We start from the raw sequence: 24828 nt of genomic DNA on the forward strand, positions 1-24828 counted from the left end.
TGGTTGATGAGATCTGATCAGTTCCTGTTCATCCAAGACCATCTTGTGTTCTTGTTTAGGTTGAAAAGCACTTTCCTTCGGTCATCACTAGCACCGGCTCTTGTCAAGAGTATGAGATTGGTGACTTGGTGTGGGCTAAGGTTGGGACGTATCCTTGGTGGCCGTGCATGGTGTCATCAGACCCTCAGTCAAATGTTCATATACGACTTAATAAAAGAGGTAATTCTTCTATTACAAGTGCGTATTTTTATGGCTGGAATACTCTGGATGATATTTAAAATCAGAGCAGGTTTTAAAAAGGTGATACACATGTTGGCTTTGAAAACATTTACAGAGGAAAACGGGAATCATTCACTAAATGACTGAGGATCAGAAAGTACCAGGCTTTCTAATTGTTCCAAACACAACAAATTCATGCAAAACACATTGCTAGTAGTCTGCCTTTCTGGTGCACAAATGAAAATGTGTTCTAATATCGGTTCAAAATATACAACTCTTAGAACTTTTAGAATCAGGAGTCTGATGTGCTTCATCAACTTTTAATGCCTAAAATCTGCAGAATGGCTCTGATTTTCTCAATCTCTGCAAACTCTGAACTCATCCAAGTTGCAAGTCGGGGAACAATTTGGGAAAAGTTGTGTATTTCAGCTTTTAGCTGGTATTTCTACTCTCTTGCTTCAGATTTATATTTCTAATAACTTGCTTCCATGGTTCCTGGTAGGTGTTAAGGAATACCACGTGCAGTTCTTCGGGAGTGTCCCTGAGAGGGCTTGGATCCATGAGAAGAGAACTGTGGTGTACAAGGGTGAGAGCCAGTTCGAGGAGTTGCAAGCAGAAACACTCCGGAAAGCAACCAACCCAACTGAGAAACAAAAGGTATCCTGCTGTACTTCAAATGTGGTGACCATCTTTCTGTGGACATTTCTGATTACTTATTTTGTGGTTTATCAATTTTAAAGTTGCTGAAGCCTCAGTCCCAGAAGGAGCGTGCCCAATGGGAAGTGGGTGTGGGTCACGCAGAAGCCGCTCTGCAGATGACACGAGAAGAACGCAACGAGACCTACACCTTCATCTACATTGACAAGGAACCCGGTGCTGCTGCTGCTGCTGTTGCTCCTGCTGCCGACACTGTGACCTCACCTAGGGCGACTAGTAAAAACCGCCCCGAACGCAAGCAGAGACGCTCTAAAGGCAGTGCTGGAGCGAAAGAAGAGCACATACCTCGTCGGCAGCAGCCACGGAGGCAGTGCAGCATCAATAGTAGTGGAGAAACATCATCTCCCAATCAGGGAGAGGATGATATGGACCAAGAGCAACCCCACAGCCCCGCAAAACCTGACCCCCACCCCAGGGAACCCTCCCCACCTCCAGTCAGGACACCCTGGAAGACCGCTGCAGCTCGCAAGCTCCTCCCACTCTCCATTACTATGAAGAAACTAAACGTGGAGATCATCAAATGCGACTGGCAGCTCCCAAAGCAAAAGTTGGACTTACCTATGAAGATGGACAGTGAGGAGAGACCCAGCGATCAGGTTCAGTCACCTGAGGTAGAAATTAAAAAATTCTAGTGAACTTAAGGAAATGTGTATATAAAGGGTTACTCCACCCCAAAATGAAAATTTTGTCATCAATCACTTACCCCCATTTCGTTCTAAACCCCTAAAAGCTTTGTTTGTCTTCGGAACACAATTTAAGATATTTTGAATGAAAACTGGATACGCTGTTTTCGTTCAAATCAAAGCATAAATAAACCTAGAAAATATATCCGTGTGGCACAGCTGACTGACACAGAACAGCGTACGCAGTTTGCGTCCAGCTGATACTCCAAAATGGTGCTACGGTGACGCGGAGGAGACGAATTGTTGTATAAAGTCGTTATTTTTGTTTTTTTTGCGCAGAAAAAGTGTTCTCGTTGCTTCTTTAAATTCAGATTGAACTACTGATGGCAGATGGACTATTCTGGCGATGTCTTTCATATTTTTCTGGGCCTTGACAGTGTTATTTACTTTGCAGTCAATGGGACAAAAAATGTAATTGTGTTCCGAAAACGAACAAAGCTTTTACGGGTTTGGAACGACATGAGGGTAAGTGATTAATGACAAAATTTTCATTTTGGGGTGGAGTAACCCTTTAATGTAAATAATGTAATTTCTGCATCGATCACTGTCGTGACAGTTTTGAAAAGAAAAGGTTAATCAAAGAAACTCTGAAACAACATCATTTAAAATAATGTTTTAATAGGTACAATTTCTCAGATCAAAAATGTAGTTGCCCACTAGTGACTCTCTATGCAACGAAGTAAAATGTTTAATGAAATTGATCAAATGGAGTTTGCTTAAATTTATATCTCATTTTTATAACAGCATATACACATGTGGTGTTAGTGGTAACTTTTATTTTTGTTAATTAAAATAGAGCTAAAAAATAACAGAAATATTAGATGAAAAACTTAAACTTGGGAAAGCTAGAAATGTACTACTAACTGAAATAAAACAAGTTGAATTGCATAAATTATTAAACTAAAACTGAAGTATAAAGAAAGGAATAGAAATGAAATACAAATGAGATGATAAAAATGACAGATTGCTATTTGCATCCTAGTGTAAATCGTGTACTAATTGTATATGAGTGTATTGAGTATTATGTTGTAAATATGTATACTTTTTCTCCCACATTTCCCATTATTAGCAAGCTTTCCTGTCTGACTCATTTACACCATGGTATGCTAAACAGATAATAACTATGCTGCATAACATCTTGCAGGTTAGGTAGAATTAATGTTACCAAAAATGCTGTGAAACGTTATTTATTCGCTATAATGCATTTAGTTTGGTTGAGATGCTGTTAATGTACATGTTAAGCTATTATAGCTTACTGCCTAAAGTTAATTACTAAGATCAGCTGCAGCTAGCTAACCTAAAATTAGGGCTCTGCTCTCTCTCTTCATGCATGCTGCTTGAGAAGAAATTGCACCTTTTCTGCCAGGCAGCTGTTGGTATGTGTTTTTTTCACGTTTCTCAATCTATCCCACAAAGGGCTCCAGTGATAAGGCAGAGGCAGAGACGTGTTCCAGTGAAGAAGAGCGAGCTGCATCTCCCTTAACCTGGAGTGACCAAGAGAGTGCTGAGCAATCCACAGGTATATAAGCGCAAACACAGAGTTAAACTCCCTTTTGCTATGGTATTCAGATGTCCTTTGCAGTATAAATCTAATCTGTGAAAACCTGCTCTGTGTTTGTGTGATATCAGAGAGAAAGCAGCAGCGCCGGTCTGTGCGAAGCCGTTCCGAGTCGGAGAAGAGTGTGGAACCAGTGCCAAAAAAGAAAGTGAAGAAAGAACAGGTAGAGCGCATAAACAAAACATTAAATCTTTTAACAGTGACGAATCCAACAAACCGTAGAGTAGATGTCACTAAGCATTAATTGAACCCGCTGCATTTTGCATTCACTACCTGCATAATTTTAGCACCTGATCCAAATCATATTACTGTACAAACCTGTTATTATATATTTGTGCAAAATGTTATTTGCACAGCACAGTTTCTCATCTTAGGGCCAGTTCTGAATGCTTGCTTGGGATGAATACAGCAGACTCGTAAGTCTGATATAACGTTCAGCATCGCTCCACGACTGCCATCCAGGCAGCTGAATCAGCTCTTAAAATAACTTTTGTACTATATTATTACTGATGCCATGATGGAAAGAAACTTGAACTTTTAAACAAATTTCATTTTGTATATATTTTGGTATGTAGGTGGTTTGTGAATAAAACACAATTTCTGTTTTTGCACAGAAATACCAGCAGAAAAGTGACATAGTGATTTAGTGAATTTGCACCTTTCATAATGCATCAGGGTTATTATAGTTAACTGAAACCATAAAAGACATTTTCATTACTTGAAATAAATTTAATTTAACTAATAAAATATAAAAACCTTAAGTATAGTTGCCAAAGCAACATTTGTCATTTTTTAGTTTAACATGATGCACTAAAATAACAAAAATCGAAATAAAAATGATCAAAAACCATATAAACACGATCAAAAACTATATAAACACATTTCTAAATAAAAATGACACACACAACAAAATTATCACAATGTTAACAAAATTTAAAATGAAAACACAATCTAAAAATTAAAACTAATTTCAAATATTAAACACTGAGAATATCTCAATTATACTAAAATAACACTGTAATACATCTAGTCGATATTTAAAGTGAGTCACATAAGTAAGAAACATATTATAAAGTTGACTCTTTTTTTCACAGGCTGAAGCAGCACCTCAAATGGATTTCAAAACAGGGTCACAAAAAGGTGCTTGACACTGCACAATGAATTTTACATTTATTTAAGTGGTTTTCTTAGATGTCATTTTTGGTCCATAAATTAATTTATCGATCCGTATCTCCCTATTAATGCTACTCCTAATCCTGTAGGTGCCAGTGAGATCTCAGACTCGTGTAAACCACTGAAGAAACGCAGCAGAGCATCTACTGATGTGGAGATGGCCAGCTCACTGTACAGAGACACTTCTGACTCTGACTCTAGAGGCCTCAATGATCCACAGGTCAGACTACACTCAAAAATACAGCCAGAGTGCCAGCAGGATTTTTTGATTGGCACCTTAGCCATACACTCCTCGTTGGGTTACACAATTGTTATGACAAGATTTGTTTATTTGAAATATCAATCAGGTTTTGTTGCCAAATGCACTCATTTTTGCATTCATTTGCATCCCTTGCAGACTGGATTCGGGAAGCGCTCGGACAGTCCTGCTACAGTAGATGCTGATGGATCTGATGAGCAGTCTGTGGACTCAAGCCTGTCCCGTCAAGGAGGAAGTTCCTCAAAAAAGGACACAGTCTGCCATGTAAGCTCTATAAACGCTGGGTTTATGTAACAATATATATAATGACATTAGATACCCTGCTGTTCAAAAGTTTTGATAAACACACAGTAAAATCAGTAATATTGTGAAATAACTGTGAATATATTTCAAAATGTAATTGATTCCTGTGCTGGCAAAGCTGAATTTTCAGCAGCCATTAGTTTAGTCTGCTTATTTGATGCTTAAGTAGCATTTCTTATAATTATCAGTGTTGAAAACCAGATTTTTTTGACAAATAGAAAGTTTAAAATAACAGCATTTATTTGAAATGGAATTAAATTTGACACAATGTAAAGGTCTATACTGTCTCTGAGAAATGTATTGTATCTATTTAAAAGTGTTATTTTTGAGGTTGCAGCAGAGCAGCTTTCACAGAAATGTAAGACAGTAGTTCTGATTTTGTCTGACTCTTTCTGATATAATAGCAATCTGTTGTTGTGGTTCTTCTGTAAATCTCTTAGGTCTGTGAAACATTCGGGGATTCTTTGGTGAGCTGTGAGGGAGACTGTAACAGGCTGTTTCATCCAGAGTGTATAGGATCTAACAGTGGAACAGATGGAGAACAACTGTGTCAGGAGTGTAAGACAGGTGAGCATTATTACATCCTATTGCTCCTAAATTGTTTGGCATAATTTTTTAATAAACTGAATTAAAAAGGTTTTCCTCTCTAATGAATGAATGAATGAATTATTTTTTACTAACATTACATCTGATTTGTGGTAACTTTTTAAAAGTTATTACCAGTTATATAGCCCACCAGTAACACTTAAAAAATGGCTGAAAAACTTTTTGCTATCAAAAAAAAGTTTGATAGCAACACTACATTTTAAACCTAATTTGGACAGGTTGAAAGAAATGGGTTATTTTGTTTTAAAATTGTGTCATGCATTTTATTTGTGCTGAGAATTTGAATTGTGCATTGATAATTGTGTTTTTAAAGGATTTTTTTCTCTGTTTAGTCTAATCTGTTTGTCACCATAACTTTCTCCAGGTTCCCACCCTTGTTTCTCCTGCAAGGTCGAGGAGGGTGACATGAAGCGGTGCTCCGTGAACGCTTGTGGCCGCTATTACCACGAAACGTGTGCCCGCAAGTACACTGGCACCACCACCGATACTAGAGGCCTCCGCTGCCCTCAGCACAGCTGTGCCACATGCTGTCTCGACAGAGACCTTCACAAAGCTGGCAAAGGTAGATACATAGAAGATTGACTTTTGCATTGTATTTTACAGAAGCAATTTCAGTGCAGTTTCCTTTTTTTCTCCCTATTTAGGCCGTATGGTGCGATGTATCCGCTGTCCGGTGGCGTATCACACAGTAGACGGCTGTATGGCGGCTGGCAGTGTATTGATAACGCCCCACATCATCATATGTAGCAACCACTCCAGTTCCAGGAAGAATGGACACACTTCCTCACCTGTAAACGTAGGCTGGTGTTTCATCTGCGCTCGAGGTACGTTTGGCCTTCATGCCTTGTATTATAGCTAAAGTCATAATAACTGAGATGATTAGATTTGTATGTTCAGTGTATCGCATACTTTAAAAGACATTTAAATGGGTTCTTGACAAAATTGCAAGTTGTCACTAGTGCAATTAGTGAATGTAACACTTTCTAACAATCTTCTCACCACATCAGTATTTTAATGTTCTCTGGTGTCGTCCTTTGTAATGTTCGATGTTCCTTCTCTTTAAGAGTTGGACACTCTTTAATGTGAGCTTCTTTCTTGTCACCTAATCCTTTACTTTAAGATGTACTGTGTGTTTGTGATCCATCAGATCATGTTTGTTTCCTACTAATTAGTAACATTTTAATTGTCTGTGATTCTTCTGGGGAAGGACTGACATTGAATTTAATTTCAGTTGAACTTTTTAAAATTTAAGACATTCCAGAGAGCAATTAATGAACACTAAATCTGTTCATTTGTTTTAATTTGCCCATTTTAAAGGTTGGGTTTTTAGTATTATTTTTTACAGATATAGAGATAACGGTCTTCGTAATTAATTAATCTTGATATGTTGTTCAATTAAAATTAGACATTAAGACATGGAATGTTTAATATTGGACCTTAAGTTTTATCTGCAATAACACAGATGGATAATCAGACAAAATTAAATTGATTTAATTACATTTTAAATGAATTGCTAATATTGGTTGAGACCATTCTGGTCACAATATGTTGTGCTCTGAATTAATGTCAATAAGTGTATTTAGATGCAGTTAATTAATAAGCTTGTAATATGCCAAGACCTAAACCTAATAATTTTCACGTTTCATTCATGAATAGGCACTGATTTTTGATAGCATTTTGTTGCATACGTAAATTCTGCCAAATGTTTTGGTCAGAATGCAAACCTTAATGAATATCATTGATTTCATCTTTAAGTTTTGGAACAAACGCCTTCCCACTTCTGTAGAAAAGCTTTTCACCTTCTAATTTCTCAAGAAACTAACTGATAATGATAAACTGAATTTAGGTCATTTCTTTAACCATCTTTGTTGTCTGCAGTAATTTGGATAGTCTGTGTTGGCGTGGGAGCAGTTGCATGATCTTTATAACCAATATTTGTCCTTATAGCCTTGTCCCTGACAAAGTAAAAACTTTCATTTACTCGCATCATATTGTTCCAAACCCTTATGACTGCATTTCTTCCCTCAAACACAAAATGCAAAATTTGGAAGAAAGTTCTAGTTTTGACCTTTCTTCACCCATGCAGTTGCGATTAATCAGGGCTGAAGTTTCCAAGTTCAAATAAGAATGTAAAAGCGCCATAAACATATCATAAAAATGGTCCATATGACGCTGTGCCCAATTCTTCAAGTCTGGTAAAGCCATATGATAGATGTGTCTGTGAAACAGACTAAAATTGAAGTCTTTATTCACTGAAAGACAGGTTTGGAGCAACATGAGGGTGAATAAATAACTTGATTTACATTTTTGAATGAACTATTCATTTAGCATTTGGCTACCATTAAAAGCAGAAAACAGTTAGAGAATCAAATGACACAATTACTGCATATTTTACATTTCATCCAGTGATTCCCTAAAGCTCCCACTCCAACACTGCAGTATTCCTCTTAAGACTCTCGTTTTTTGTTCTCTTTTCAGGACTACTTATTTAATCACGTGTCGTTTTTTTTCCTGATGTGTGTTTTCTGGAATCATGGGTAGTTTCATTACTCATGACTTTTCCTGTTTGTCTCGTGTAGGGCTTTTAGTGCACGACCATACTGACACCATATTAAGTTCATATACCTTTAAGTCGCACTACCTTCTGACTGAGTCAAATCGTGCTGAGTTGATGAAATTACCTATGATTCCTTCTTCTTCGTCAGCTACCAAAAAGAATATTGGGAAAGGTAAAATCATGTTTTCTTGGTTTATGTAGTTTGCCATCTGTATGCTTTCACAGCTGTCTTACTGCTACTTTTTGTTTATTTGTTTATTTTTGGGGTCACTTTATTGCTCATTAATTTTACACCCTCACGCTGCTTATAATGCACATAGTGGGCTTGAAATAACACGCAGCAACACATAGCTTAAATTTTAGTCCTTTAGTTTAAATCAAATCGGCATTTTAAATTAGTGTGGGAAATTGTGTAGAGAAATAAAATAGAAGTTGGCATAATATATTCAAATTTTTGTGTGCCTGTATCCGATTCCCAGGAATTTTATTAGATTATGAGATGTCACGTAACTTGTTATTCTGAGTCCGTAACATGCTTTGGCTTAGCATTAATTGCTTGGATTGTTTCTAAATTACTTTGTCCCGTTTCTCTGTTTGCTTGAGCACAATTATACCCTACCACCCTCCAAACATAAACATATTTTGGATGGCAATTTTAATAGAGCCTACAGCAGGGTCCTGGAAGTCAAAATCCCATTCATTTTGTCCATAGAGAATTTTTTAAAGATAACTTGCACAGCTCTGTGTATGGAAGCCCTTTTCTGTCATGGACTATAAATTCAAAAAGGTAATTATGACTTATCTCACAATTCTGACTTTTTTCCTTGCATTTCTGAGAAAAATAAATAAATATTGCAAGATATAAAAACAGAATTCTGAGTTCCGAGTTTATATCTCCCAATTCTGACTTTTTTCTCAGAATTGTGAGTTTCTCACAATTTTTTATTTTTTTTATTTCCACCACGTAATAAAAATTAAAAAGGTAATTGCAACCTTTTTATCTGACGAATTGGATTTTTTTTTTTGTCTTGCAGTTGCATGTTTATCTCTCACAATTTGGACTTTTCTTCTCAGAATTGCGTTTATATTTCTAAATTCCGAGTTTATATAATTGTGAGAGGTTGAAATTACCTTTTTTTTTTTTTACTCTGTAGAAAAATGGTCTTCGATACAGATGGTTAGCGTGGATATGTTTGTTGAAGTTTGAGATTTAATTTTGACCTCCCAAAAATATATATAGTTTTTGTATTTAAAATTATTTAATTTTGATATTGTACCTTTTTATATTTTATTCACGTAATTTTTAATGATTCTTGGAGTGAGTAGTTCATTGATTAATTTCAGAGCTGGTTGGATTGGTTCAGGACTAGATTTCTTTAGGAATTATGTTTTTTTTTTTTTTAATCCTTCTGGAAAAAATGAATCGGAAAAATGATTTCGGAACCAAAGTGGCTGGAAAAGTGGGCACTCACTGCTGTGCTCCATTTTTTTTATATTCCATCAGTGCTTATTTGCCATATTTTTCTTGTCAGTCAAACAAAAAGTTTTAAGTAACACCATCCAAAATACTTGCTCCGTGTCTGCTAGTGTACTGCAGGTGATGTTAATGCGGACAATCAGTCAGTGTGCATCACTGCATGTTTCCCGTAGTGCCCCCCTCTGATCATTCACTATCGGCTGCTTATTAAATCACCCGGCACAAAAAAGCACATTAACATAATGCTGAAAGGTGTTAGTCATCAAACCATGTCTTTGAGCATGTCAAACAGAACTTCAAATTGACATTTACAATCTAGACGTATATGTTAAAGCATTTCAGAGACCTTTATCGATCTCAGAGGACACATAACTGTCTGATTCTGACATGCTCATGGATGAGGTTTGTGGAATACCGCCTTATTGGGAATGGACAAGCATGTGGTGATACTGTGGGCCTGTGTATTCGATTGTGTGTTTATGTGCGTGTGTGTGCTTGTCAAAAAGGAGGAAGACTGTTGTGTTGTGAGGCCTGTCCCGCCTCGTTCCACCCCGAGTGCTTGAACATGGAGATGCCAGAGGGGACGTGGCTGTGTGGGGAATGCCGAGCGGGCAAGAAGCCCCACTATAAGCAGATAGTCTGGGCCAAGCTGGGCAACTACAGGTACGTCCGTGGAACTGTTGAAAGTCTCTTAGTGTCCTAAGATATCTTTTGCTAAACTAAAGGCATGTTCATCTCAAGTCTAATGTGACTAAATGGCACAAAAATGTTAAATATTTCAAAAATATTTTCTTTTTATTTCACAAACTCAAGCTTTTTCTCTCAACGTCTGATGCAGAATATATATATATAAAAAAGAAATATTTAAAAAGAAATAATAGAAGTAATAATACTTAAAATTATATTATCTAAGAATGTTACAAATCACTGTAGTATATTTCTGACTTGGGTTCACAGAGGTGTTGTTTCATTTTTCAGTCTTTTGATGCATGTATTTTTTGACTGGTAGACTGTTTAATGCTGCTCAAAGGTTGCGTCAATGCATTTACACAGCAATTTTTGTTTTATACCTTTATACCATTAAGTTTATACTGCAAAAGTATCACAAAAGCACATCTGAAGTGGCATTTAAGTGTCTTTAAACAGACATTTTAATGCTGCTCAGAGGTGGCATGAATGCATTTACACACATTACTGCTGTTTAATTTGATACTTGGGTCTGAGTAGGCATAATGTAGTCTGGCTTTTATGCGGCATCACGTCTTTACGCTGAATTCAAGCAGTCACAGTGCTGTTTAAAAAGCCTTAAAGGGATACTCCAACCCAAAATGGAAATTTTGTAATTAATCACTTACCCACATGTCGTTCCAAACCTGTAAAAGCTTTGTTCGTCTTCGGAACACAATTTAAGATATTTTGGATGAAATCCCGGAGGCTTGTGACTGTCCCATTGACTGCCAAGTAAATTACACTGTCAAGATCCAGAAAAGTATGAAAAACATCATCACAATACTCCATCCGCCATCAGTGGTTCAATCGTAACGTTATGAAGCGACGAGAATACTTTTTGTATAGGGGATATTCTCCAAAATTGCACTACGGTGACGCAGAGGAGACGTTACAGTGCCTAATTGTTGAATAAAGTCGTTATTTTTGTTTTATTTCTATACAAAAAGTATTCTCATCACTTCGTAACGTTACGATTGAACCACTGATGGCGGATGGAGTATTCTGACGATGTGTTTCGTACTTTTCTGGACCTTGACAGTGTAATTTACTTGGCAGTCAATGGGACAGTAACAAACCTCCTGGTTTTCATCCAAAATATCTTAAATTCTGTTCCGAAGACGAACAAAGCTTTTACGGGTTTGGAACGACATGGGGGTAAGTGATTTAATGACACTTTTGTTTTAATGAACCTTTAAGTCCAGAAAAAAGGCTTTTTGAGAACCATATCCTTTGATGTGTTAATGTATTTATTTATTTGTACTGGATGTAATGGGTCATCCTTTCTATTAAAGGGGTAATCGGATGCCCATTTCCCACGAATTGATATGATTCTTTAGGGACTTAATGAAAAGTCTATAACATACTTTGGTTCAAATTTGTCAATGGTAGAAAAAACAAAATTTTTACCCTGTCAAAATCAGCTCTGTTCATAGCAAGCCGTTTCCTTGCATGTTGCTTTAAATGCTAATGAGCTCTGCTCACTCCGCCCCTATCTTCTATGGAGTGACGAGCAGATGGTAAACTTTAGCTGCGAAACTTGGTAACTAGCACATTATTAGGAAAGGCAATTTGCAAAGATTCATAAAAAAAAAAAAAACCTTATACTCACTTCTTCTGTAGGTGAGGCTGGATCACGAATGATTCGCGCGAACTTAAACGCATTTATAGGCAGATCGCATCGGCGCATTCCCTTCAAAAAACGAAAGTAACGTTAATCCTCTGCGTCTTCAGTGGCTCAGGTGTCAGGAGTAAATGACGACTGCTATGTTTATTATTACATCTAACCACAAAACACCTCAATCGCTTAATCTGAGACATTCTCGTCTTCCCCTGCACCGGATTCGACACAATGGCGGACAGCTCTCAGCTCACTCAGGGCCGGTCTAAGGTAAGACGGCCTTGTCAGTCAACTATCATGGGAGCGGCCTGTGTAGAACTACGTCATTCTGACAGAAATCTCAGAACAGCCTGATTTGAGAGAGGAATTTTTATCATTATAGGGTGGATGTGTACACACACTTCAAACACACATTTATGTTCAAACAACATGGAAAGTGAATTTTGCATCCGGTGACCCCTTTAAAATAATCTTTTGTGTGTCGTAGTTTTGATGTTGCTATTGATTTTTGCTATTGCTAGTAAGTAGCAAATAGCACAAGCAGAGGGAAATTCTAATTTTATATAGCATTTGATTACACAAATATTTGGACACCCCCCTGCATCTTAAGTGTTTTTGGTTTGTTTTCCTACAAGATGAAGGCTACATTTTAACTGACCAAGGAATAAGCGATAAACCTAATGTTGATGTTGAACCATGTGTAGGTGGTGGCCAGCTGAGATATGCAACCCTCGCCTGGTTCCCTCCAACATCCAGACCTTGAAGCATGACATTGGCGACTTTCCAGTCTTTTTCTTTGGCTCCCATGACTACTACTGGATAAACCAGGGCAGAGTTTTCCCGTATGTTGAGAGCGATAAGAACTTTGTAGAGGGACAACTTAGCAACAAGTCGTCATTTAAAAAAGGTAAGATACCAGACCAATTCAGTGGAGTTTCATTTGTTTTGTTATATTAAATAGTCACATGTTTAATGTAAGTATCACGTCCCCAATAAAGGTTAAGCTAAATTGACTTCTTAATGTATTTTTGTGCATGTAAAGGACTTGAGGAGGCAGCAAAAAGGTTCCATGAGTTAAAAGCACAGCGAGAAACTAAGGAGGCCCTCGAACAGGAGCGCAACTCTCGCAAACCCCCACCGTACAAACTTATCAAGGTACAGGATGTAGCTTGAATCCTCTGATCAAAAATAAAAATTTTCTGCTGTTGTGTGGTACCATAATATGACCCTTACCATTCATGTTAATCTCTCTACAGTGCAACTTTACAAAGAAAACTAAAATATTGAAACAAACTAAAATTCTATATTTTTGTTCATGTTTCTCACCCAGTCCAATAAGCCAGTTGGGAAGGTGCAGGTGCACGTCGCTGACCTCTTAGAGATCCCACGCTGCAACTGCAAACCCACAGATGAGCGTCCGTGCAGCCAGGACTCTCAGTGCCTGAACCGCATGCTGCAGTATGAATGCCACCCGCAGGTCTGTCCTGCAGGTGACCGCTGCCACAACCAGTGCTTCTCCAAACGCCTCTACCCCGACACTGAGGTCATTAAGACCACCGGCCGAGGATGGGGCCTAAAGACCAAGCAGGACCTCAAAAAGGTGAGAGTTGGACGTCTGAGCATGAAGTCTAATAGCACTAATGGCCTGGAGCTGTAATTGAGAAAAGTTCATAAAGACTTAAAAATGAATTACATTTTAAAGTGTTGTAAATTTCTTTGGTGACTACAAATATTTGTAGTTATGCTCCAAGGTTACTATCATTAACTAAAACTATTGAAAACATTCTTTATAACTGAAATATAGCTGAAAAAACTAACTATTAGATAAATGAAAATGAGAAATATTGGCTTGACAACTAACTTAAGTTGAAACACTAAAATTACTAACTGGAAAGATACAGAAACTACAAAAAAATAAATAAATAATAATAACATATGTAGTAAAATTTAAAAAGATAATAACAAAAGCATGTAACAAAATCCAGAATCAAAATCAAAATTAATTTGTTTGTTTTTTTAGTACCTATTTTTTTTAAACTAGCTTTAACACTCCTTCATACACACTGAAATAATATGGATATGAATATGGGTTGGGGTTTAATTTAACATTTTGGGGGGTTTAATGGGTTTCATTTTGAATACTCAAAGTGCATTAGATAGAAGAATTTAACTTAAAATGTAAAAAATAAAAAATAATTTTTCTTTTTTTCAAAATCTCTGTCTTTTTTTTAATATATATTGCAATAAATATTGTGTCATTGACTTTTATTGTATCGTGATATTTTGATTAGGGATGTGCGGGTCTAGTCGACTAAACGGTACAGCTCCTGCTAGTCGACACTGAAATAAATAGTCGATTACACTAGAGAAAAAAAATTACCATAATTTTAACGTTACATTTAAAACATTTTAACAACAAGCTAAAATAAAACTTTTGAAAAATAATAAATATCAAAATATTTAAATATATAAATATTTTTAAAAGCGTATCTGGGCGGAAACTACATTTTTACCTCAGATCTCGCATGCGTTTTCTACATGTCAGCTGCGGCGAGCTCGAAATGACCACGCGAAGAACCAGCAAGGTGTGGGATTATTTTGAATTAGAAGGAAACGGAAAAGTTTTGTGTAAACTGTGTAATGTCAAATTGGTTTACAATAACTCTACTGGAGCGATGCGTAATCATATTCAATACAGGCACGTATGCGTTAGCTTGGAGGCTAGCCAAAACCAGCAAATGTCAATCCTGTCATACACTACAACCTGCTGCTGCGGTCCGCGATCCCATCCGCGCCGTCTGTTCCTCCAAGGCCCACTTCGGTGGTGGTGCGGGATTTCCAGGCTCTTCTCGAAACTGTCTGCTTGCTTGTAGTTATCTCTCTGCGTGCCTGTAACTTCAGTTCCTGCCGAGCGCGTTTTTTTTCAAGTGCAGAATCGCCTCTAGTCCCATCTTTCGCCAGACCACGTTAACATGTTAAATTCACTGAACAAATGCGCATGCTCTAAGTAAAACGAGCATTGTTTTATTTTTAGACGATATAGCCAACATGAAGTACATTGTTAAAAGCCGTTTTAATGCTATTCCTTGCTAAACTTTCCTATTGTTTTTGACTTGTGTTTTAATATGTTGGCTAACGTTATATGAAAATGAAGAATTCTGTCAGTCTATTTTCCATTTCTGCGTTGCTCCAGCTGATCTGAATAAATAAGCTATGCACTGGTTTATGTTGAGTGTATGCTCTTCCTTATTTTCTGTTTAATGACCACCTAAAATTAAATGATGATAACGTGAGGCAAGCATACGGCATAATCGTGACCTATTTTTAGCAGATTTCATTGAGGGATTTGACAGTGTGATGCAAAGATTAAGTATTTCAAGTGTAGGCTGTTATACACGCACATTTTTTTTTCTTTTGCCATATTTTGGGGGTTTCTAGCTTTTAGACTAGTCGGATACAAAACTTCCGTTTAAACGACAGTCAAATTAGTCGTAGCGCACATCCCTAATTTTGATATCGTTACATCCCTAATAATCAGTAAAGAACATTTGGATGAAAGACTGCTTAGTTTAGAACTTTATTCATTATATTGTATAAAATGTTTCTTTTTTTACTGATCTTGGGACATTGTTTGGTTGTGTTTAGGGTGATTTTGTCATGGAGTATGTTGGCGAACTGATTGACTCTGAAGAGTGCAAGCAACGAATAAGACATGCCAATGAGAACCATGTGACCAACTTTTACATGCTGACCCTCACAAAGGTATCACTGTTGCATGTTTACTTTGTGAATGTAGCATTAAAACGTCATCTCAGCTGTATTAAAGTTGCTCCTTCTGTGCTTCTCAGGACCGTGTGATTGATGCTGGACCCAAAGGGAACTTGTCACGCTTTATGAACCACAGCTGCAGTCCAAACTGTGAGACTCAGAAGTGGACCATAAATGGAGATGTGCGGATAGGGCTCTTTACCTTGTGTGATATCACTGCTGGTAAGAACAATTTGCATTTTCTTTGAAAAAAGGACAGTGTTTGTTTAGAAGCTAATTGAGATAATCATGTTTATTTTCAGACACGGAGCTGACCTTTAATTACAACCTGGACTGTCTGGGTAATGGGAGGACATCATGCCACTGTGGATCTGAGAACTGTAGTGGTTTTCTTGGAGTCAAGCCCAAGGTAAAGCCTAATTGAATTAGACAGAAGAACATGAAGTGCTTACACATGATTTTCTGTTGAACCTTTGACAATTCTGTAGAGCAGGGGTACTCAACAGGCAGGCTGCGGGCCACATCCGGCCTGTCTGCATTCATTTTGTGGCCCGCGTCATGCTGAAGATTATAAATTTTTACATGACAAAAAACTGTCATATGACGTATTTACTAGGGATGCACCGAAATAAGCAAAAAGACTGAATAAATTGTGCCAAATAATGACTTTGATGCGATCGAATAGAGGTGCGCACTAATGCAACAAACACGTCAGCAGTGTGGAAGCATTTAAAACTGTCTGAGAAAGACGCAAAAATCATTTCAAGCACCGGCAGCGAGAGACTGTTTAGTACTGCATCTCATGTCTCCGATGACAAGAGGAAGGGGTGGTTGTTGCTGGTTTCTGTATGATGATTAAAATCGCGAACTGGCCTTAAACAATTAAATATACTGCAGAACGTTATGTTTTCTGATACATGCATTAATTGCATTCAAACAGCACTGCATGAGCTCGCGGCGCTGTCTCGTTAGCCAGGGTTCAGTGTCCAAACTGTGAGGGAAATCTGCACTGAAACTGTGTTACTCATCAGTTGCTCAGTACCACTTATGAATTTTTACAAGGCATGTGACAATTTGATACGTGCATCTTCCTAAATTAGTAATGAGAATAATTATAAATTTGCTGCTGTCAACAAAAAGAAGCACTGAGGTCTTCCTGCGGGTTTCCGTCAAAATAAAAGCTCTATCAACATTCATAAATGTTAGTATTGTAATATTACTGTTGTTCTGTTAAATAAAATTAAAAAGTAAGACAATACTAGTGATGATAATTACAACAGCTCTATTAATACATTTATCATAACTTTCACACATAGTGTTCAAATTGGGATATGTAATATTTTCTAATGTTTTAAAAGAATTCCCTTCTGCTCAGCAAGGCTGCATTTATTTGCAAGCCTGATTCAAGAAAGGGGTCTCAAAAATGGCCACAAAATATTATTTTACCAACTTATTAATTTTTAGTTAAATTGTGCTTTGTTTGGTATAATGTCTCCTAGAATGTGAAAAAATGTTCAGTTTTAGATAAGTATTTTTAAATTGTTGTTTTGTATTAGTGTACAATGTTAAAAAAAAATAGTTTCCATTTAATTCATTTAACATTTAATATCGGAGGCTTCCAAGTTATTTGAACATTCTTTTTAAAAAAGTAATGCAATAGTTACTTTCCCTGGTAATTGGTTAGGCTACTATTATAATTATGTAACTCAGTTACTATTTGTGAGAAGTAACTGTAACTAATTACTTTTTTAAAGTAACTTGCCCAACACTGGTCACTACAATTGCACTATAATGCTGTTTCTGCCACCTTATGACAATAGATTTACACTTCGAATTAGGTAGTCTGTCATCAATGACAGTAGCTCATTGGAAAAGGATGGAAAATGCCCTTCATTGTGTTTGCACTAATAAATGCTGCTGCCTGCCAGCTGCAAACACCAATAAAACGTTCCATATTTTTTTGCATATCGTCATAAATATCATCGCAAATATTCTTGAAATGTGTGTGTGTGTGTATATATATATATACATATACATACTAAACCTCAAAAAGACCAACATTATGGTCTTTCAGAAAAAGTCCAGATGTCAGGAACACAGATACCAGTTCAGTCTAGGCAGCACTGCCCTAAAACACATGATGCAGTACACTTACCTCGGCCTGATCATCACTGCATCGGGGAGTTTCAGTATGGCAGTGAATGCTCTGAAAGATAAAGCTCGAAGAGCTCTATATGCCATTAAGAGAAAATTCCAAAATATTGAATTACCAATTCCAATTTGGTGTAAAATCTTTGATAGTGTAATTCAGCGCATAGCACTCTATGGAAGTGAGGTATGGGGTACACTCAGTGATCAGAGCTACACTAGATGGGACAGACATCCAACAGAAGCCCTACACACAGAATTCTGCAAAATGATTCTAAAATTACAGAGAACACCCAATAATGCATGTAGGGCAGAATTAGGCCGATTCCCATTGATTATAAATATACAAAAAAGATCCCTCAAATTCTGGATGCATCTAAAATCAAGTCCCACAGAATCGGTACATTTTAAAGCACTACAAACCCAAGAACTGAACCCCGAAAAAAGTCCCCTAAGTCAGCTGGTTCTGAGACTTACTAACCTGACTAACTCTAAGACTAACCAGTCTCAGACCAGCACTGCTTCTCACCCAAACATCAAAATAAATCAAATTATCAAACAGTCTTAAAATATATATCTGGAACATTGGGATCAAGAAACCAAACCACAAAGCAAATTACAACTCTATCGAACTATAAAATCAAAATATGAATTGGAAGAATATCTCCCAGAGTATCAAAGACACAAAGCAGAGACTGATCCTGACCAAGTACAGGCTCAGTGAGCACAGACTAGCCATCGAGACCGACAGACACAGAAAGAGCTGGTTACCCAGAGAGCAAAGAGTGTGTGCTCACTGTGAGACAGGAGTGATCGAGACAGAGACACACTTCCTACTTCACTGTTACCAATTTAAATCAATCAGAGACACATACATCAACAAATTCACAAACATTAATAAAGATAATACTAGGAGAGGGACAGACAGCAGCACTGGCTGCAAGATACGTGTGGACGTGCCACAGCCTGAGAGACAGCAGGTGAATGTACATAATGTGTATTATGTTTGACCTATTATGTTTCCCTACTGTCTACCACAGTGACCCTCAGCCTGTGTGTGTTTATATGTTAAACACTGTGGTATGAAATGTTCACACAAGTTCTTATTTGTTACACTTTATTTAAGTTTATATTGTTATAATTTTTTATTCTATTATTTTGATCTTTTCATTGTGATTATATTTCTCCACATATATTTCAAGCTTTGGCAATATTGTATTTTTTACAGTCATGCCAATAAAGCAATTTTGTGTGTGTATATGTATATATATATATATATGTATGTATATGTATGTGTGTATTTTTTTTCATGCTCAGTGTTATTTTAAATAGGACAAGGACAAGCAAGACTTAGACAAGTAATAAACTTTATTTTTAAATCAGTAAATCTGCAAATATTGTCTTAAAGTCTGATGATGAAAATTGTAATTTGAGGCCCTTTGCATTTTATGTAATTTAAAAGCGCCCGCTTGGCCTCTGAACTTGAGTACCCCTGCTCTAGAGTGTCCTATAGCTGAGTGTACTTTTTTATTTATTTATTTAACACTAGGTTTTTGTCTTTCTATTTATTCCTTGTAATTTTATTTCTTTATCTATTATCATCATATCAGTCTCTTGTCTGACACGTTGTTTTACTTCCTGCAGAGTGCAGTGGTTATGGAGAGAGAAGAGAAGGTGCGCAATGCTAAGCTCAAGCCGAAGAAGCGTAAGCTGAAGATGGAGAGCAAACAGACCCATGAGTATTACTGCTACTGCTGTGGAGAAGGAGGAGAGCTGGTCATGTGTGACAAAAAGGATTGTCCGAAGGCCTACCATCTCCTCTGCCTCAACCTGACCAAACCTCCATACGGTACGTGCTGTCTGTCACTCCAGCTCTTCCTGTCAGCTGTGGTAATTTCGTAGTAATGCTGCCACATGTGGCCTCTTGCTTGATGGGGATTTAGATTTCCATAGCATTAATGTTTTATTAATCTTATTTATTAATCTTAATTAAAATGCTGAAACTGAAGATGTATAACATTTTAAACTTTAAAGCCTAAAAGGTTGAGAACCACAATGAAAAAGAAAGGATGAACCATCTATAGATGGGTCAATGAAATTACACAATGAAATTTTTTTTAATACATAGCAACTGTATCTAACAATTCATAGATAAAATGGCTTGAACACACCCCTTCAGTGATGATAATGATTATATCCTTTTAAATTAAGCATATTTAAGGGGGTATAAAGTATTAAAAGTTTAGAAGTTTAAAGGGTGATACAGCTGTCCTGATATCGTAATGAAGAAAAATAATAATAGAATGAATTCTTAAAACAGATAGTTTGGCATAATCCTTTATTATTTATTTGGTAAAACAGCAGTTTTGTTAAAAATATTGTAGCTATTTTTAAATGAGATTTAAAAATGTTTATTTTTATTTATAAAATTTATTTATTCAGTGTTTCTGCATTTTGACGAAAACCATGTCATGTGGTGCAACCAACACAAAGAAACATGAAATAATGCAGATCCTCAATTCTGCGTCAACGTTTCTTAAAATATCAGATCATTTGACCTTTTTATGACAAAATTAGGTTAGTTCAGGTTATAAAATGTCATGTGGTGCAACTCCCCAAAAATTTTGAATGAATAATTTGTGATGTGTAAATACTTTACAGCTAGAAAAATGTTTAAAAGCTTTTTTTTTTCTTTTTTTTTTTGTTGAAAATGTTTAGAATATATACACTTGCATGAATTCAAGTTGTGAGAAAATTAAGGAAAAGTCATTTTACTTGATGGTTACTCCACATTACATTTTTAGTCAATAAATTAAAACTTTTTTTGAAAATGGTAAACACAAAGAGCCCATTTCTGAGAATTTAGTGTGTTTTGAACTAGATTTTTATATATATTTGTCTTCTGATATGCTGTTGACCCAGTTATCCTACATCCTATATGTTAATTAGGGATGCTCCGATTGATCGGCAGGAGATCGGTATCGGCTGATAATCACATTTTATGACTCGATCGGTACACACTACACTTGGCCGCAATTTGATGGCGTCAAAGCGTGAGGATGTACATGATGCATAATGGGGACATAAATGATTTGGCACCGCAGTCATGTCATCGCCGGTGTGGAAATGCTATGATGTATCGAGAAACAATGAAAAATTCGCTATTTGTTGTCATGTATGTTTTGCATGATGATATGATGAATGGATGGTTCATCTTTAACAGCAGATTTAGTGACTTTAGAGCCTCACTGCGCCTCACTCCGGCACGTTACGGCTCCACGGGCACCGGAGCTGATCGCGGCCGCTCTAGTCAATGCTTGTGTTTATAGACTGGCCAGCTACGGCATGTTTCTGAAGTGGCTCTCCGCGCTGCTTGGCTAAAAATAGCCTTTTGTGAGTTGTCACCGCGTGGAGGATGGAACAAAACCTCATCGGAGCCATAAGGGGTAACGGTAACATAATACGCTGATTGCAGGCTGCTTTTAAATGAACATTTATTTATAAAACAAATACCTTCTTTGGCCATATTAGCCTACTCAATAGCATTAACACAGGCTTTACTTTCAAACTTTATCTGGAATGTCACCGTTTCTGTCACTGCAACTTCCCGATCAGGCGAAGAAACACACAAATTTAAATCGCCTGCCTGATGAAAAAATTTATTTAAAAAATGCAGTTAATATTTGCATCATTTATGATTGCATGCATGTTTTTATTACCCGCTCCGCGGATTATCCGCAGCGTCCATGGATATAACCGTGATTGAACTACTACGTTTTGTTCTTTCAGTAGTTTAAATGTTTCTATGTCTTTTTTCCTCTTCAGTCTTATATTGGACAGTATTAAACCTTATGTTACATCTAGGGATGGGTACCGAGAACGAGTATTTTTTTGGACCGGTACGTAATTGGGTCAATACCGGACTACCGATAAGCCTCAGGACAAATGATACTGTTATCGATACTTGCGTTGTTTTATCTCCATATACTTCAATGTTAATGATGAATTAGAAGCTGCTGCTCGTCATTTTTCTTCACTGAATGATGTGGCCGACGTTTGCTCGACGTGCGTGTGAAATCCACAGTGTGTGTTTGCGTGCAATCAGTGGCGGCAAGAGTGAAACGTTAGGAAGTGTGGGCTCACGTTACAAAACTAAGCGACAGCAGTGTCAGATGCAGTATATGCAGTAGTGTAATAGTGAACAAAGGCGGCAACACTAGTAATATAATGAAACATTTTCTAACAAAACACAACATCTACCTCTCAAGCATTGCGCTGTATTTACTGTCTCTCGGCTCCAGGTCCAACCGCAACTCACGAGACACATGTTGATTCAGCGGTAGAGTTACACTCACGAGACACTGCACTTATTCGCAATCACAAAAGTACATTATTAGCTGGTCCCCACTGACTTTGATAGTAGGAAAAAAACAAAAAAACATGGAAGTCACTGGGGACCAGCAACTGTTTGGTTTCCCACATTCTTCAAAATAACTTTTATGTTCAACAGAAGAAAGAAACTCATTCAGGTTTTAAACAACTTGAGAGTGAGTAAATGATGACACAGTTTTCATTTATGGGTGAACTATTCCATTAATGTTAATAAAATAAAACGCAAAGAGAAAAATAACTCACTGCTCTTGACTGAAGAACTTTAATACAGTTGCTAAAGTTCAGCAGTAATAAAACAACTTTTCACATCATATCTTTTTGCACCAAATAGTATCGATAAAATGTAAACTATACCCATCCCTAGTTACATCAGACTTCTCCATGTTGGAGTTAAAATGTTTCTGTTTATTTTGTCCTCTCTCTAACATTGGACAATGTTAAATTAAACCTAATGAGTTGCATCAAACTACTCCAGTTAGTTCTTTTAATTTTGCCCTGCTCAGACTTGAATTGGACAATGTTTGAGGGTGCTTTCACACCTGCCTCATTTAGTTCGGGTTGAATCGCACTAGAGTTCATTTTCCCTCATGGTGCAGTTCGTTTGGGCAGGTGAGAATGCAGTATTCACACTCGGGTGTGTACCAAAAGCGGACCAAACAACCTTACCGAGACACAGCTGAAGAGGTGGTCTCGGTCCACTTCCAAACGAACTCTGGTACGGTTCGTTTAAGGTGTGAATATGAACTGGCCTCGATCCGACCCAATTGCAGAAAGCACGCTCGGAAAACACACAGCTCGCGCATATAGTGCTGTTGTTTGCATTTCAACCGCTTAAATCACTTGTTTTCAAACCGCAATGCTTAAAAAACGCGTGCAAATTATGAGTTTTTGTGACCATAGTGCCCACAGCAACGTGACATGAGCGACTAAATAGGCTAAAGCTTGCCGCAAAGCCCCAGCAAAAGTTACAATGAATGTGTCTGGGGGAAATAGTTAGGATATATTTGAATTATTTATTAATAAACTAGTGTTTTCTGAGTCAGTGTCACAAAGATGAAGTTAAAAATCCTGACTCGCCATCTCCTCATTGGACGCGCCTTTAGAAAGAAATGCATCTTTACAGATTATAATGAAAGAGTTTTTGTTTTGGATATGATTTATTTCGTTTTGTAGTAATTCAAAGCTTTCTATAGATATATTCATCATGTCTGTAAGGAAAATATTCACTGAGTTACTGTTCATTTTTGACGGGAAGCGCATCCTATTAGTTTTCTTTATTTTAGAAAAGCACGTTTTCTTGATATTGTGAGTGCACACAAATAAAAATATACCCTTTATGAGCAACAATTACGGCTTATTTAATTTTTCACTGATGTCATATCTATAGATTTTATTTTTGGCAAGTCGTAATTACAACATTGTATGACATTGTCTCATATATGATGCTCATAAGTTTCTTCATATTGTGTTTTTATCTCATGACAGCAAATCAGTAAAAGAATAAAAATTGCACTACGAAAGATCTCCATGATTAGCCTGTTTTTGCACTTCCTGTTTTTCCCTGCTTGAGAATTTCTGTCCAATGAACAGATGATCTTAGCACACCTGTGGTTTTGTTTACAATTTCTGGTTCACTTGCAAAAAGGGCAGTGTGAAAGCGAACCGCACCAAACAAACAAACAAAAAAAAAAAATTTTTCAAAGCAAGTGAACTATGACTTTCCTGGTGTGAATACACCCTAAGTTACATCAGACTTCTCAGTTTTAGGAAATTAAATGTTTATTTTGTCTAAAACATTACTATTGGGTAATGTTTAAATAAACCTTGTGGGTTGCATCAGACTGCTCCATTTTGTTTGTATTTATTTTTGTCTTATATTAAGTATCCTGATAGATAGATAGATAGATAGATAGATAGATAGATAGATAGATAGATAGATAGATAGATAGATAGATAGATAGATAGATAGATAGATAGATAGATAGATAGATAGATAGATAGATAGATAGATAGATAGATGATAGATAGATAGATAGATAGATAGATAGATAGATAGATAGATAGATAGATAGATAGATAGATGATAGATAGATAGATATAGGGCTCGCAAAATCGCTAGCCTGACGTCCCGGGGCTATTGTGTTTTCCAGTCGGGCTACCAAAATGTATCACTGCCCTGCCCGACGGGCTCCTTAAATACAGATCTCCCGCGGGTCCTTAAAAACTCTGAAAGTGAGTTGTATCAAAATTAAGGCCATAAAAAGTTTTAAATATGTTAAATGGTGTAAGAAATGTCTTAATTATAATTACAAGAGGTCTTACAGTTGGGGACGGAAAGATAAGAGTCGCGCGATACGGCAGGATTAAACTTCAAAAGGCAATGATGTCGTTGAATAAATAATGAGCGCTGCACGTTTCAAGTCAAAACGCGGCGCGGATGTCTTTATGTGAATGTCTCTGAAGGTAACCGACTGTCCTCAAAAACGTTGGCATTTTAATTTCATTTTAACTATAATTCCTGATAAAGCAGCGTTTATGAGCGCTGAGCTGCTTTTGTGTACAGCGTTTCCGGGAAACCGCAATATTTCAGCGCTCCTAAAGCGCCACCTCGTGGCAGAGAG

At 37.0% G+C, this 24828-nt stretch overlaps 1 protein-coding gene across 6 annotated transcripts in view; it reads left to right on the forward strand.

Annotated features, from left to right (window-relative positions):
- Window positions 1-24828, forward strand: part of nsd3 (nuclear receptor binding SET domain protein 3) — a 36665-nt gene that overhangs the window by 5227 nt on the left and 6610 nt on the right. For 4 of the 6 annotated variants that reach the window (XM_058788372.1, XM_058788369.1, XM_058788371.1 and 1 more), the window contains exons 3-22: window positions 60-219; window positions 722-876; window positions 960-1547; window positions 3036-3138; window positions 3249-3340; window positions 4272-4317; window positions 4440-4570; window positions 4748-4873; window positions 5353-5479; window positions 5883-6080; window positions 6163-6342; window positions 8098-8247; window positions 10059-10215; window positions 12604-12806; window positions 12942-13054; window positions 13230-13499; window positions 15545-15661; window positions 15748-15889; window positions 15970-16076; window positions 19460-19664. In XM_058788372.1, the coding sequence (XP_058644355.1) occupies window positions 60-219; window positions 722-876; window positions 960-1547; window positions 3036-3138; window positions 3249-3340; window positions 4272-4317; window positions 4440-4570; window positions 4748-4873; window positions 5353-5479; window positions 5883-6080; window positions 6163-6342; window positions 8098-8247; window positions 10059-10215; window positions 12604-12806; window positions 12942-13054; window positions 13230-13499; window positions 15545-15661; window positions 15748-15889; window positions 15970-16076; window positions 19460-19664 (3370 nt within the window). The remainder of the gene's footprint in view (window positions 1-59; window positions 220-721; window positions 877-959; window positions 1548-3035; window positions 3139-3248; window positions 3341-4271; window positions 4318-4439; window positions 4571-4747; window positions 4874-5352; window positions 5480-5882; window positions 6081-6162; window positions 6343-8097; window positions 8248-10058; window positions 10216-12603; window positions 12807-12941; window positions 13055-13229; window positions 13500-15544; window positions 15662-15747; window positions 15890-15969; window positions 16077-19459; window positions 19665-24828) is intronic. The other 2 variants (XM_058788373.1, XM_058788374.1) reach the window with 2 other exon arrangements.

Source organism: Onychostoma macrolepis, chromosome 10 (genome assembly GCF_012432095.1).
Source record: "Onychostoma macrolepis isolate SWU-2019 chromosome 10, ASM1243209v1, whole genome shotgun sequence".
NCBI lineage: Eukaryota > Metazoa > Chordata > Actinopteri > Cypriniformes > Cyprinidae > Onychostoma > Onychostoma macrolepis.